General features: G+C 39.6%; 1 protein-coding gene across 12 annotated transcripts in view; it reads left to right on the forward strand.

Annotated features, from left to right (window-relative positions):
- mcf2lb (mcf.2 cell line derived transforming sequence-like b) overlaps positions 1–14,291 on the forward strand; it is a 42,742-nt gene that overhangs the window by 11,073 nt on the left and 17,378 nt on the right. For 10 of the 12 annotated variants that reach the window (XM_037790275.1, XM_037790280.1, XM_037790279.1 and 7 more), the window contains exons 1-6: positions 1,337–1,449; positions 6,253–6,343; positions 10,666–10,784; positions 11,608–11,724; positions 12,756–12,905; positions 13,004–13,128. In XM_037790275.1, coding sequence (XP_037646203.1) covers positions 6,307–6,343; positions 10,666–10,784; positions 11,608–11,724; positions 12,756–12,905; positions 13,004–13,128 — 548 coding nt within the window. In that variant the 5' untranslated portion in view covers positions 1,337–1,449; positions 6,253–6,306. Of the gene's footprint in view, positions 1–1,334; positions 1,450–5,190; positions 6,061–6,252; positions 6,344–7,147; positions 7,149–10,665; positions 10,785–11,607; positions 11,725–12,755; positions 12,906–13,003; positions 13,129–14,291 lie in introns of those variants that run through there. The other 2 variants (XM_037790287.1, XM_037790276.1) reach the window with 2 other exon arrangements.

Genomic DNA, 14,291 nt, shown 5'->3' on the forward strand with positions numbered 1-14,291 from the left:
AAGTTAGCATCGCCCCGGTTCTCTCAACAAAAAGCCAATGGGATTTTTCTTTTGGATTTTGGACTATTGCAGAAAATAAGCTCTGTGGCAAACAAACGTTTATGATACTAACACATTTTGTTCAGCAAGATAATCTTCACAAATGAACACCACTTTTATAATTTTTTAAATGTAAATGCAATCGCCAGAAGTAAAAAGCTAACGTTAGGCTACAGAGGAATGGAGTTAGCAGCCGCCTTTTTTAAGACATAAAAGCTTCAAAATTTACTAGTGGGATATTTACTGACATAGTTTATGTCGTAGAACTAGGGCGGTGGAGTATTTAATGACTTGCCCAAAACTGAAAATGATTATCATAAAGTGATGCCCACTTCATGTTAATCATATGGTACCCATAGAGCCCATTTTCATTCACATATCTTGAGGTCAGAGGTCGAGGGTCCCCTTTGAAAATGGCCATTTCCGTTTTTCCTCGCCAAAATTGAGTGTAAATTAGTAGTGTTATTTAACCTCATTCTCAACCAGCTAGTATGACATGGTTGGTACCAATGGATTCCTTAGGTTTTTCTAGTTTCATATCAGATCAATCAGATCTGATTTGACCACATCCACAGTCCAGAGGCAGCAGATTAGCTTAATTTTTACGTGTTAAATACATTTTTTCTTTCAAACATTATCTTTGATTGTTGCTTATTTAGTGGTGAATTAAAGAGAGATGCTTAGGATTGGAAACCAGGGGCTTTAAGGTAACACTTTGTGGTAAGATGGGGTTGTAAGGGGCTAAAATAATGAGATAATAGCACTTTTTCAGTGCAAACCAGCGTATTTTATTATTATTAAATCAACCGTTGACTCTTGTGGGTTATTTCAAAATCCTAGTTATTTTGAAATGAACAATTTATCTGTATTAGAAGAAAAATACATGAATGCTAAACCACTATTTTTTGGTTTGTTTGAGTATGAGACTAAATCATTTAATGGATACTGCAGTTCATTCTGTACATCCTCCAGTCATCACAGATACAGCTTTAACATCAGTGCCCCCATGTGGTCAACATTTCTTCTTCCTCAGTGCTCTCTTCCTTTTAATCCAACTGTAATAAATCGAAAGACATTTTCCTTGTCAGACTGATTGACAGAGCCCTCATCACAGAGACTGACGGCATGAACGTTATGATCAGTTTAACTGGTTTTGTCTTTGCCTCATATATTGTACTGTCCTATGCTGTACTAATATGCAACATCACCAAGGAGATATACACAAAACCTTCTTAAGTAATTCTTATATATTCTTGCATAAAGTATAAATGTTCCTCTGTTTTTCCATTTCCTAGGAGGTAGGGGAGATAATGGCAGCCCCATCATTGTGTTCCCAGAATTCCCTGCGTTCGGAGAGATCACAGACGGAGAGTTTCACAATGTGCTGACCTACCTGACTAGTGTGCCCAGGTAAAGTCCCTCACATGCAAGTCATTTAATCTTAATGGTGTCCTCTTTCTTACTTCTTGTATCTTTACTGATTTTTCCTCTACCTCATTTTCTATCCTCAAATCCACTTTTTTTAACACCATCCACTCTCCTGGGGCGCTTCTCATTTCTCGATTTTGTGCCTCCTTGTCTCCTTGCTCGTTGCTCCTCCGGCTTGTGACCCGGAAATTGATCTCAGCGCTTCATCTTGAAGGACATCCCAATTCCTAAAATGCATCTCGAGGTGCGAGGAGTGAGGCTTGAGGAGGCTTGCCGGAGGAGCTATAAACGACGATACGCAGGTGTATCCCTTACGGTACCTGCAACGTATAAAAGAGACGTAACACTGCTGGAATAATCTCCATCCATGGCAGGACTATACAAATGTCACTGTTCCTTTTGTATTCATAAGTTGCAGTTATTTAACATGATTAAATGCGCGATCAAACTTTCTGCCCTTCACCGCTTGTGTAGTGCCTCATAAGGCGCTATTCTGACCGCATTCCTTAATGACATTTCACCTTGATATTACTTATGTTTCTATCATTGAATGTGGGCTACACCCAGTTCAACTGCTGTAATCGTGACAATGATGTTTACAAGTCCAAACAGCTGGATTAATAGTTATCATGAGCGCTGTTATGCTCATCTGACAGAGATCATAAAATACAGCGGGAGAACAAAACAATGGACAGATGTCATATTTAGTTGAGGTAGCTTTAAAATGACGACTCTCAGGCCAGGATGTCTCATTTTATTACATGCCATTTTATTACATGCCTGTCGACTCCTCTCTCCTCGCGTGTCTTCCTCGCCACTTCCACTCACATCTCCCATGGGCGGGACTAAGACACGAGGAGATGAGGCGAGGAAAGGAATCAAGTATGTTTTCTCCCTCTTGATGCAGCAGCACTACACTGCTGATGAACCTTTATGGATAAACTGAGAGCCACAGTCATGCTTTTTATATTATATATATAGCAGACATCATGTGATAAAGTAGAAGTTTGCTGTGTTTGATCTCGGAAACACATGCAAGTCAAGTGAACTCAAAATAAATGTTCGGGGGAATGGATGTAAGGAATTACGAGAGGCAATAGAGATGAAAATGTAGTTTATGAAGATACCTTATGAAGTCTGCCAGTAGGTGTCAGTGGATACTTAAACACAGTTTCACTGCATAGGCTGCAGAGGATTTGTGCAGTGGATGAGACCGTCACTGTATTGCATAGATATCTGTAGGGGTAAAGTGATTCCTTTATTAATAAGATGGCCAATTAATAATCCAGGGTCTTTATCAGTCCTCTGCAGACTCTCTTTGTACACATGGATAGACCAGACGAGACATGGGGGGGAGGGGAAATGTACGAAACCATCTCCATCTCCAACTATTCCTCCAGAACACCATCTCCTGTCTCATTTTTCTGTACATTTTCATTTTTTCTTTGATATTTTCCTCACTATTTAGTCCTACATTTTCTTGATTTAGCTCTCCCCCCTGGCTGTCCCACCATTCCTTCGTCATACCCGGACTGGCAAAGTGCGTAAAAATAGAAACTGCAGTGACTTTGACTGTTTGGATCTGAATAATGCATCCAGACAGCTGAGCAGAGCGGTGTCCCGATGAATTCACATGAACGCCAAATGTCCAGCCTATTTCAGCATGGCTAAGACATTTTTTTTTCAGTCATGGTTTAAGTTTTCAAAATGATCTTATGTAAACTGTATTACAGTTCAACCTCTGGGCCATGAGGGTGTTTTTTTGCCAACAGGCAGATACAATTTGCATCCATTACGAGTGTCTAAATTCACCTCCTTCATGATCTGACTGTGGAGGTTTCCAGTCATCTCAAGGAGGGTCATCCACAGGGGTGAGATGGCGTCGAGCCTCAAGCTGTTCTGAATACAGAAGCAGATGGCTGGCGCTACCTGAGGGACCGACACCCCCAGCAGGGCACACACACAGTCCCCAGCCGGGGGCAGATGTCCTACAACTGTGTAATGTGCCCTTGAACAGCTGGTGCTGGTTTGAAACAAATACCTTTGGATCAATATTAATGACAGACAAAATTTCTAATACTAATTTCATCATACCACATGTGTGCATGCCTGTTATCATATTATATATTAACTCTAAGATGTGTAAAATTTTGCATTAATTTCAGTCTTGCTGCATGATTTTCTCGATCCTAATAAATGTACTTTAGGCTTTGCATCTATAAACACACTCAGGAAATGAATTAATAGCTATGTCCTCTGTCAGACCATGTTCCCATCTCTCTCCCTTCTCTCTTTTTTATCTCTCCTTGGCTTTGCAACTGCACGCATGGATCTAGTTTTACTGATTGGTTTTATGTTAAAACGATTGGCACTAAGATATTATCCCAGAATTGAAACACATTCTGCCCTCATGGCTTATTTAATCTGTTTTTAATTTAATATACCACTGCTCTTATATTCAAGCAGCCACTCTCTCTCTGCTCTGTGCAGTACGACAGAAGAAGGGGAGGGTGTTGCTACGTCCGCATATGCATTCATGCAGCAAATTTCCCTCATCGCTGCATCGCCATCAGGCAGAGCTTTTTCACAACTCACAGCTTCAACACTTTGTCCTGACGAATCCAATTATTATTAGGACACTCATGCATGTGTAGCAGCAACACCACCAGGTGGTTTCTATGAATATTTTAATTTATAGTGAGGAAAAATATATATTTAAGAAAAAATTTAAATGTACCGAAAAATGTTACATGGGATGGTTTACGGGAGGAATAGTTGGAGAGAACAGTTTATATGTGACAATATGATAACTATACAAAACTTTATATAATATTATATAAAGTCACATGTGTTCATTTTAGGGCTGTCAATCGATTAAAATATTTAATCGCGATTAATCGCAAATAAATCACACATTTTGTGGGAAAGGGACAGGGACATTTGTCAAGTATTTAGTACTATACTACTATACTATTTAATACTCTTATCAACATGGGAGTGGGCAAATATGCTTGCTTTATGAAAATGTATGTATATATTTATTATTGGAAATCAATTAACAACACAAAACAATGACAAATATTGTCCAGAAACCCTGACAAGTACTGCATTTAGTATAAAAAATATGCTCAAATCATAGCATAGCAAACAAGCATGTCTGTAAAGGGGAGACTCGTGGGTAGTTTCATATGATGCTACAACCTAAAAAGCGCAAGTTGCGTTAATGCGTTACAAAAATTAGTGGGGTTAAAACGAATTTGCATTAATGCGTTATTATTGCATTAACTTTGACAGCCCTAGCTCATTTACATTTTTAATAAATTCAAAATAACCTTCCTTTTAGGAACAAAATCCTAAATAGTTTGGTTTGTTTATAGGGTAATAGTGCATTTAATCAACACTGACATTTTGAAAACTGTGTAAATGCGCCTAATTTATACCCACAGTCCCAATCAAATGAAAAACAGGGAGAACAAATATTATTGACATATTACTAAAAATCAAATGGGAATCAAGCAATAGCTAGTCCTGGTGCTGCATGTTCACCATAAACCACCCTCTCTCATCTCAGCCGCCATAAATGTCTTAGAGGCAGTAAAAGCTCTTGTCCCATTCTCCTCCTCCTCCTCCTCCTCCTCCTCCTCCTCCTCTGCGGCTGAGATGTAAAGCCATTTGTGCTTTGAAAGCCCGAGTGGCTGTAAGAGTCTGTGTGGACGACTGAGCGCAGAGCTGAGAAATAGGGACGATGGAGGAAGAAAACAGGAAAAGATGAAAGGGAAAGTGCAGGAAAAAAGGAAAAGATGTGCCACTATGAATATAAATGTGAGTGACCGTAGAGAGGCAGACATGGATAAACTGTATTTTCCTAATAAATGAAACCCTCATGCTTCCAGTGGCATCCTCCTTTGAGTCTGTCCCCTCCCCCCACATCTGTAAAGATCTGCTGACTGGCTTCTAGAGCTGTTCATCACACTGCAGCCATCCTGTGATAGGCTCGTGTCCTAGCAGGCTCCCAGTGTCTCATTGGATGGCTGATAGATGCAGTGCAGGGGGTGGTGGGGGCAGGCTGGATGCTGTGATGGTCTGAAGCATTTGGCTCCTTCCCCTTTAAACAGCACAGCAGCGTGCTGGGATCTACCTCTGAGACACATCCCCGACTCCTGTGTTTTTATTTTGGCTTTATTGTTCCAAGGACTGCTCTTTTCATCTGCTGCCACCCTGTTTAGTAGATGCAGACTGGTGGACATGAAAGCAAATACTTGAGGATTACTGGGATATTCCTGCATTAAAGCGTTGAGGTGCTCATGTGCACCTATGCATTATATTTTCAAGTATACACTGCCGGTGAGCTGCACATGCGGTTGTCATTGATTGTTGGTGGTGGTGGTGGTGGTGGTGTGTAAACCATCCAGCCCTCCTCTCTCCTGGGACCAGAGAGGACGGATTGGGGGCCAAGAAATCTGGAGGTTCTTCACAGCATCTCCTTTTATGGAGGGCACCAGCTGTCTGAGAAGATAAAGAGCAGCATAACAAAACAACGAGCTGTGAACAACCACTTCTCTACTGTCTCACTGTGCATACGACGAAGAGCATGTATGTTTTATGTCTTTGTGTTTTTTCCTCTTTGGGCTCTTGGGCTAACTTACTTTTCAGTCCTTAAAAGTGTCTGTTAGGAGTCATTACATTGTAGCACAGACTTTCTCTGTGGCCCTCCACACTGTGCTGCAGTGTGGGAGTTAAAAGTTGATCTCTTCTCACCATTCATTGTCTCTCTGTGTGTTCCAGTTTGTCTTCGACAGGCGTGGGTTTCATCCTGGTCATCGATCGTCGGCAAGACCGATGGGCGGCCGTCAAGGGGACCCTGCTTCGTATCGCAGTAAGTTGCTCTTTGCGTACGTTTAGACTGCCTCCTCTTAGTCGATTTGTCGACTAATCGGTCGTTTTGGTCTTAGTCGACTAAAATTTCTTTAGTTGATTAGTCGTTTTTTATGCTTTTTTCGTGCTGAATGACTTATTTCCATGAAACTTATGAGCTCATCTCCAGTAAACACACGATTTAAAGTGGTGCTTTTTTGTGATTCTTTGTGGAGAAACTCACAGATCTGTTGATTAAATCAACTAATTGATTAGTGGACAATAGTATGTGAGTGCTAGACGACTGAAGAATTTCCTTGGTCGAGGACAGCCTTAGTACATGTGACCGTGCACTTACATTCTCTCTGTGTTGTTAATGTCTTTGTGTCTGTGTGGGAGAGAAACAGCCCGTCTTAATCAACTGTTGAAATGAGAGGAGCCGGTTTTTAGAGGTGCTGGCCTCGCACCCTCACCCATAGGGAGAGGGGGTTTGTCAGGTTGGAGAGAGAGGTGTTAGAGCGTCTCCATCTCTCTCACAGCTCCACCACTAATATCACCACCACCCTGGTGGGGGTTGATATGAGCCAACCTCATCCCTGAACTCTATCCCATCACCATCACAGCCTGCCATGTGTTTCCATAGCTACAGGGACAAATAAACAGTCACATGCCAAAAAAAAAAAAAAAGACAGAAGGAGATGACGTTTCTTTTGTTCTCTCATTCATTTAAATGTCTCACTTATCATCTGAGCATCATATTATTTACTATTTTATATATACAACACATTTATTTACACATCACAAAAGGCCAAAACAAAATTAAGAGGGTCTGCTTCATTAATGAATAGCCCAACTTATAATATTCAGCCTGGTTTAAGAATTTCTATGCTATGTTATAGGAGATTTAGTTTGCGTAATATTTTTTATTTTTTGCACTGTAATCAGTTGTTGCACGCTCGAGCAGGAAGAGAAACAGCTTCAGCACATAATTTATTTTCCAATCACTTCATTCGTTCCTACTTAATGCTTCATCACACCTTTTTTTGGAGACAGAGAACTGATAGTAGTTTGTATAATATATGTTGCTGAATAAAATGCAGTTGTGGAGCATCAGAAGTCATCAGGGCTCTGCTTTTTTCCCCCTGCTCCTTTCAGTTGTTCTTCTCCTCTGGGAGCTGAAATGCTATCTGTTCATCTGTGTGTCATGTTTTGTGTGGGGAGGTGATGAAGCACTGGCAGCTCTCCATACTACATGTGTGTGTGTGTGGGGGGGGGAGAATCACCCCCATCACACAATCTCTCAGCATATTGCTTTTATGGGCTAAAACAATGGGCAGTTGACTAAAGCACCATGATTCATGCTCTATTTTGAGTTTTAACAGCTTCATTCATATCAACATTCAGCTTCTATTCCCTGCCAGTGTGGTACAGAAATGTTTATCGTTGTTGATATACAGGAAACAGGAACGTTTGGGTCGGACAGCTCCATCATTAACGCTGAAGGCAGCAAGGTAGTAACTCAACACACAGAGAGAGATATATGAAAAGATGTCTGAGAGAGAGAATGAGAGATGAATATCACCACCACGCGTGGTCTCAAGAGACATCATCGCTCATTTCAAATTAAATCAAGCTTTATTAATCCCACAAGGGGGACTTTTACAGGCTGACAACCCGGTAATAGGGGGCGTTCAGTCATCCCCGCAATAATGTCCTGTTTGGGGCGATTCAGCCAGGCTGCTAAATGGATGGTGATGAAAACTGGCACTTTTCAAGCTGCTGCTACTGTATATATTTGTAGTGGAGACTAGTTCATCATGGGCCAAATTGCTGTATGTGCTGATGTATTCACTCAGTGAGGTATTATTCACTCAGTGTGTGCATGTTAAGGGTGTGTGTGTGTCTGTGTGTGAGAGAGAGAGAGAGGATAAGCGAGGCTATATTGAATGTTTACGCTGTCAAAGGATTCTCTTTGTCTTTTTGTGTGTCTATGTATACGAGCACACTTGTGTATACTTGGGAATGTGGGTCAGTGTGTTTCAAGGAAAAGCTGCTCGTCGCCGTGGCATGCATGGCTGAGTTTGATCTGACAGAAAGTGTGTTTATAGACTGGTCCCAATTAAGTCTGCAGAGTTACTGTCAGTCCCTAAAGCAACCCCTCCTCCCTTGTCATTTATCTGGCTCTTCTTTGAGGATTTGTGTGTGTGTGTGTGTGTGTGTGTGCGTGTGTGTATGTGCATCTCTCAGCCTACAATTGACAAAGAACAAAGAAGAAGTAGACCATGACCATGACTGCCAGCGACCACATATCCAAGCAGCACGGTTGACTGGTTAGAAGCTACAATATGCATTTAAAGGTTAAGGCTGCAGATTTTCTTTAGTGTTGCGGTTGTCAACAAAGCCCATGAAAAGACAAAAACCAACAATGCTTTTAGTGAATCTCTCAATACTTTCTGACTTCTCTACGCTGTCTGTTGCCCTACTTCGTTTCAACTTTTAAAAAAAGGCTAAGATAATTTCCTAAAACAGCTGGCCACTGTTGTTTTTTAGCAAACAGTGTATTAGCCTTGGACTATTTTCAGCTGCAAATTTGGTGTTCTAGTTAGGGATGCACCAATCCGACTTTTTTTAATTCCCGATACTGATACCTGGGCTTTGGGTATCGGCTGATGCCTAGTACCGATCCAATACCAGTATTTAATTTATAAGCTGTATGCCTCACTGTGTGGAAGTTCTTGGTATCATTCCTTTATGTGTAAGGCAACATCAGGCTTGACTTAAACATTGTTTTCCTAACTTTGTAAATCAAAATGTAACAAATAAACATATATATATTTATTGAATTGTTTTTTTTAATTAAAATAATAAATCGTACACTAGCAACTTGGTAAAACATCTTCAAAATTAATAGGAATTACGATTCAATTGCAAACTTTTTTAATGCAACAACAAATTAGTCATAACATAAACATTAAAATTCCAGTATATAATGTATAGAATATACATCCAATCCAGCTATTTCAGTCATTATCGGTCCGATATCTGTATCGGTGCATCATTAGTTATGGTACCGGATGTTTGTTAGATTGACTCAAAATAAACTGCAATGCCCCTTGTTCATTGTAATAAAAGAACAGCATAGTTAATGTGTTTTTAATAGTTTTTGGACTGAGCTATATGGAACAGAGGAATAAGATAGATCAGGCTTTGGTTATACAGGACATACTTTTCAGTAGGATCAGTTAGGATCAGTTTTTAATTTGGATCTTCATCATTTGTTGATAAGATATATCCTTTAGGAAGCCAGTTTCTGAGTGAGCTGCATACCATATTCAAAACAATAAACCATACACACACTAAATATAATAGCTCTTTGTTGTACGGTAGCACCTACTACTACCATGTTATATAAAAGCAGCCGTATGTCCCACAATCATTTTCATTCCTCCAGATGGTGAGCGACCATTTTCACAGTGCTCCTCCTGGTTCTGGCAGGTCAACAAGGACAAACACTGAATTGATTTATTAATTCCATTAACAGCGCCTATCCCAAGTGGTTTTTATTAACGATGTATTCATTGTCATTTCTGCTTAGACCAGCATTCCCCAACTCACTCGGGAAGGGCAGCCAATCGGGCGAAGCAGCCGTTTAGGTCATTAGCTAATTAAAGTAGCATTAACAGTCGCACTGCCTCAGGAGGGGGAGATCAGTGTCCACCCTCGACCATCATCCAACTGCTTTCGCAGCACATCTTAGTTTGCCAGTGGGCGTCAATCATGACGTTTGAATTAGCATTTTATTGGCTCTATTGGCAGAGCATGATAAATATGAGGGAAAATGTTCTGAAAGCATCTAGCAATCCATTTATTTTTGCTTAGTTAGGATATCTTTGCTTTATGCTGAGTATGTTTGTTAGCAAGCAAAACTTTTCTTTGTGCATTATTCCATATTAAATCTCAACGATGCCATCTAGGTACAGAAAGCACATGCACACATGTATGAGTTGGTGGTGACTCCGTCTACCTCATTACTCATGTAGAAGCATGCCGGGGACATGAAGATTAATGTCCCCGCTGCCACAGGATGGTGCCCGACATCCCCCACGTCTTTCCCACTCTCTTGTACTCTACACACTCCACGTACATGCTTTAATGTGTTTGAGTGAGAGTTTTCACATGGGACACAAAGGCAGGGAATGATATAAAGGAAGTGCAGGCTGTCAGCAGAAAGAACAGAACCTGTCCTGCCGACGTGTGATGATGTACGATGGACTCAGGGCGGAGGAGGATCCTGTCTGCTCTGTTGCGTTTAAGTGACCGTCTCCATCCACTCTCTCATTTCAGGGCTCCTTCCCAGGAACCTCCAGCTGGTTCTGGTTCTGAGGCCCACCACCCTCCTGCAGCGTACTCTCTCCGACATCCTCTTCAAGTTCAACAAGGATGAGTTCAAGATGAAGGTGCCGGTGCGTACAGTCACTCTTACCTCTGGAAACACTGGCGTCAGTGACTTGTGTTCTTTCCTCTGTGGGTCAAATCAAACTTATTGAAGAAAGAAGATTTTAAAATGCTCACAAAAGTGCATAGTACACACATATTCTTTTCCTGCCCATTACTAAAAACATTTTGGCAATTAATTATAACCTTTATCATGAACATTTTCAAAATACACAAAAACAGGCACTTGAACCAAAATGTATTATTTTAAAAGTATAATAAAAGTAACCTATAGAGGCAGAAATCAAGAACAACAATATTTACAACTGCAGAATAAATGGATTAAATACGAGGATCATAATTAAACAATAATGAAGGACTTAGCCCTGAATAGTTTGAAGAGTTAATCTCTTTATTTTTTTCATTTTTTTCCTGTGTATGCAAAGGTGTATGTATATATATTTGTATGTATGTCTGTGTATATACGGTATATGTGTATATGTATGCACACCATCATACTGGCTTACTTTTTTTAATTTAATTATATATTTAATTTGTTTTTTCTATTTTTGTTTTTTCCCTCTAATCTTTCCTTGTTTTTATTCCATTCATTATTTTCTTTATTTTTCTAATTTACTATCAATTTTGTATTTTCACTATAAAATATATAAATATTGTAGGAATGATACAAGTATGTACAACATCATATATCTAAGCAACGGTTGTTATGTTAACTCCTGCACTCCTGCAATAAAGAATACAAAATAAATAAATAAAAGTACATAAAATGCTAGTTAATATGATCATTATCAAATGATATGTGTGCAATAATTTCAGGTGTTTCTGTTTCAGGTGATTATGCTGAGCTCAATAACTGAGCTGCACTCCTACATCGACCGCTCCCAGCTGACCCTGGAACTCGGAGGAACGCAGGAGTACTGCCATGACAAGTGGATCTCTCACCGCACTGTATGTCCACACTGAATACACCACCTTAGCAGTCAGCATGGACAACATAACGCTGTCACACATTACAAGGCACTTTATGAGTGAGATAAATTAATAAATACTGTGAAATAATTAATAAAATAAAACAGGAGACAGAGAGAATTATAGGTTTAATTCATAGGCTGTATATAAGAAGTGGACGTAGTCACTGTGACGTCACCCATTGATTTGTGGACAATGGTTTTGAAGCCTCAAGTTCGGCATTTTGGTCATCACTATCTTGTTTTTTTGCAACCCGATGTGACACAAGGCATTTTTAGACAACAAAAATGTTACAATTAACTTTCATGAAGTGAAATCACACTGTGAAAGGGTTAAAGTTGTAAGACGAAAACACGAACAACTCCCAGACCGGACAACGCCGTGGTAGCGACCTGTCAATCACAATGTAGCAACGCCCTAAAGCATACCCTGCTTTATGGTCTATTTGACTCTAAATGGGGCCATAATTTACTAAATGAACATCATGCTGTATTGAAGAACACTTGAAACTAGCGATTGAGACCATAAACTCATGTTTACAAAGTTTACTGAGGTAATAAATCAGGTGAGAAGTAGGCTCATTTTCTCATAGACTTCTATACAATCAGACTTCTTTTTGCAACCAGAGGAGTCGCCCCCTGCTGGCTATTAGAAAGAATGCAAGTTTAAGGCACTTCCTCATTGCCTTCACTTTTCAGACCCGGATGTTGCCCACTGATTTAATTGCCCACTGAGATGCTCAGGGTTAAGCTGTGTCTTGCATATTTGTCAACATATTATAATGAGAGTTAATAAATGGCAATGACATCATCAAAACATAGCTACTACATTAAAAGCGATTAGTTTAGTAAAATGCGGGCGATAAGAACTACTGTAAAAATGACTACACAGCATACTATATCAGCATCACCTGAACCTGAAAAATAAAGCCACTGCAAATGTGGCATTTTCTTGATTGTCATCATGAGCGTTGCATGCTGACAATCTTTGTTGTGTCTTGCATGCATCAGGCTATCGAAGGCTTCGCACTGATGGTAAAGAGAACCGCGCAGATGCTGCAGTCGTTTGGGACTGAACTGGCTGAAACTGAACTACCCAATGAAATCCAGGCCACAACCATCCTGCTGAGCACACACACCCACAAGAAAGACAAAATGAAGGTAACACCGTTAACACACACATACATTATTCTATGTACACTAGGTATGTATGTTAGTATTTGGATTATATCACTCCATCTGTCTGTGTGTGTCTGTAGGAGGATCTGCAGGTGGCTCTGGGTCAGGGCGGCAGGCTGCTGGAGAGCATCAATGAGCCTGTGGTGCAAGACCCCGACCACAACATGAACCAGGATGAGCTGGAGAACCTGGCTACAGTGCAAAGGTTAGAATCACGAGAGCTGGTAAAGCTGCAGGATGGCTACTCACAATAAGTCAAGACTATTTTTAACATAAAGGAACCAGTCCGATGGAAGTGATTACGTTGCTGATCTTTAACACATCTGATTATGTCATTTTTCACAAAAAGCTCAACCATTATGCATCAGCATTTATCATTAACTGGAAATGATTATTATACAATAACATGTTATTTGGGTAGCTGTTGACACTGACATAAGGTGTTGACACTGTGTCACTATTCCGAAACTTAATATAAAGCTTGCTTTTTAAATTGATCTTGTCCTTAAGCGATAAGTGAATTATTAAAACAAAATGTTGAAAGAAAATGGCCATATAATTTGTTATTTTGTAATGTTCATTCTTTATCATTTAAACCTATTTTTAAACAAATGCACCAGACATTTTCAGTTTAGAGTTTCTTAATGTGAATAGTTCCTTTTCTCCATTACATATAAAAATTTAATACATTTGGGTTTTTTCAATATTAATTAGTAAAAAGTACCACTTTTAAGACATGCCTTTGTAATGTGATTACATTTATCAATATTCAAGAGATTTATTTATCACATATACATTCATATAGTGAAATGTATCAAACTCCCAGGCAGTGCACAACACATGTACAAGAAATTATAAATAGCTAAGTAAACAAAATACCAGTTAAAAATATAAAATAAAATATTATTAGAAATATACCAGAATGAGCAAAATATACAAAATAGTAATTAGATATACAAAATGGTAAATATATACAAGACAGTAAACATGGTTAAAAGTGAGGTAAAAACTGCAGATAAAGTGACAACAGACATTTAAGATACACACTGTAGTCATTTCATAGTAAGTTGAGTGTCTGCACTGGACTAAAGATTCAGTGCTATCATTGTTCATTGTTCTCTGATTGATCCATCAAACAAAGATAAAGCCAGTAGACCATTTTTTGTTTGTTGTTGTTGATGGCAGGTGATTTGTTCACAGCTCTCGCAGCTCTGCCGTCAGTATAGTTTGAATAATAGTTGGCAAGGCAGTGTGCTTTGAGGTCAGTCAGTGCGGTATTTTAAGCAACACTGACTCCCATGTCAACAGGCATTAACTCTACATAACATTCACACACAGAAAAGATATCCAAATACCTCAGTCAGTATC

The sequence above is a fragment of the Sebastes umbrosus genome, chromosome 13 (genome assembly GCF_015220745.1).
Source record: "Sebastes umbrosus isolate fSebUmb1 chromosome 13, fSebUmb1.pri, whole genome shotgun sequence".
Classification (NCBI taxonomy): Eukaryota; Metazoa; Chordata; class Actinopteri; order Perciformes; family Sebastidae; genus Sebastes; species Sebastes umbrosus.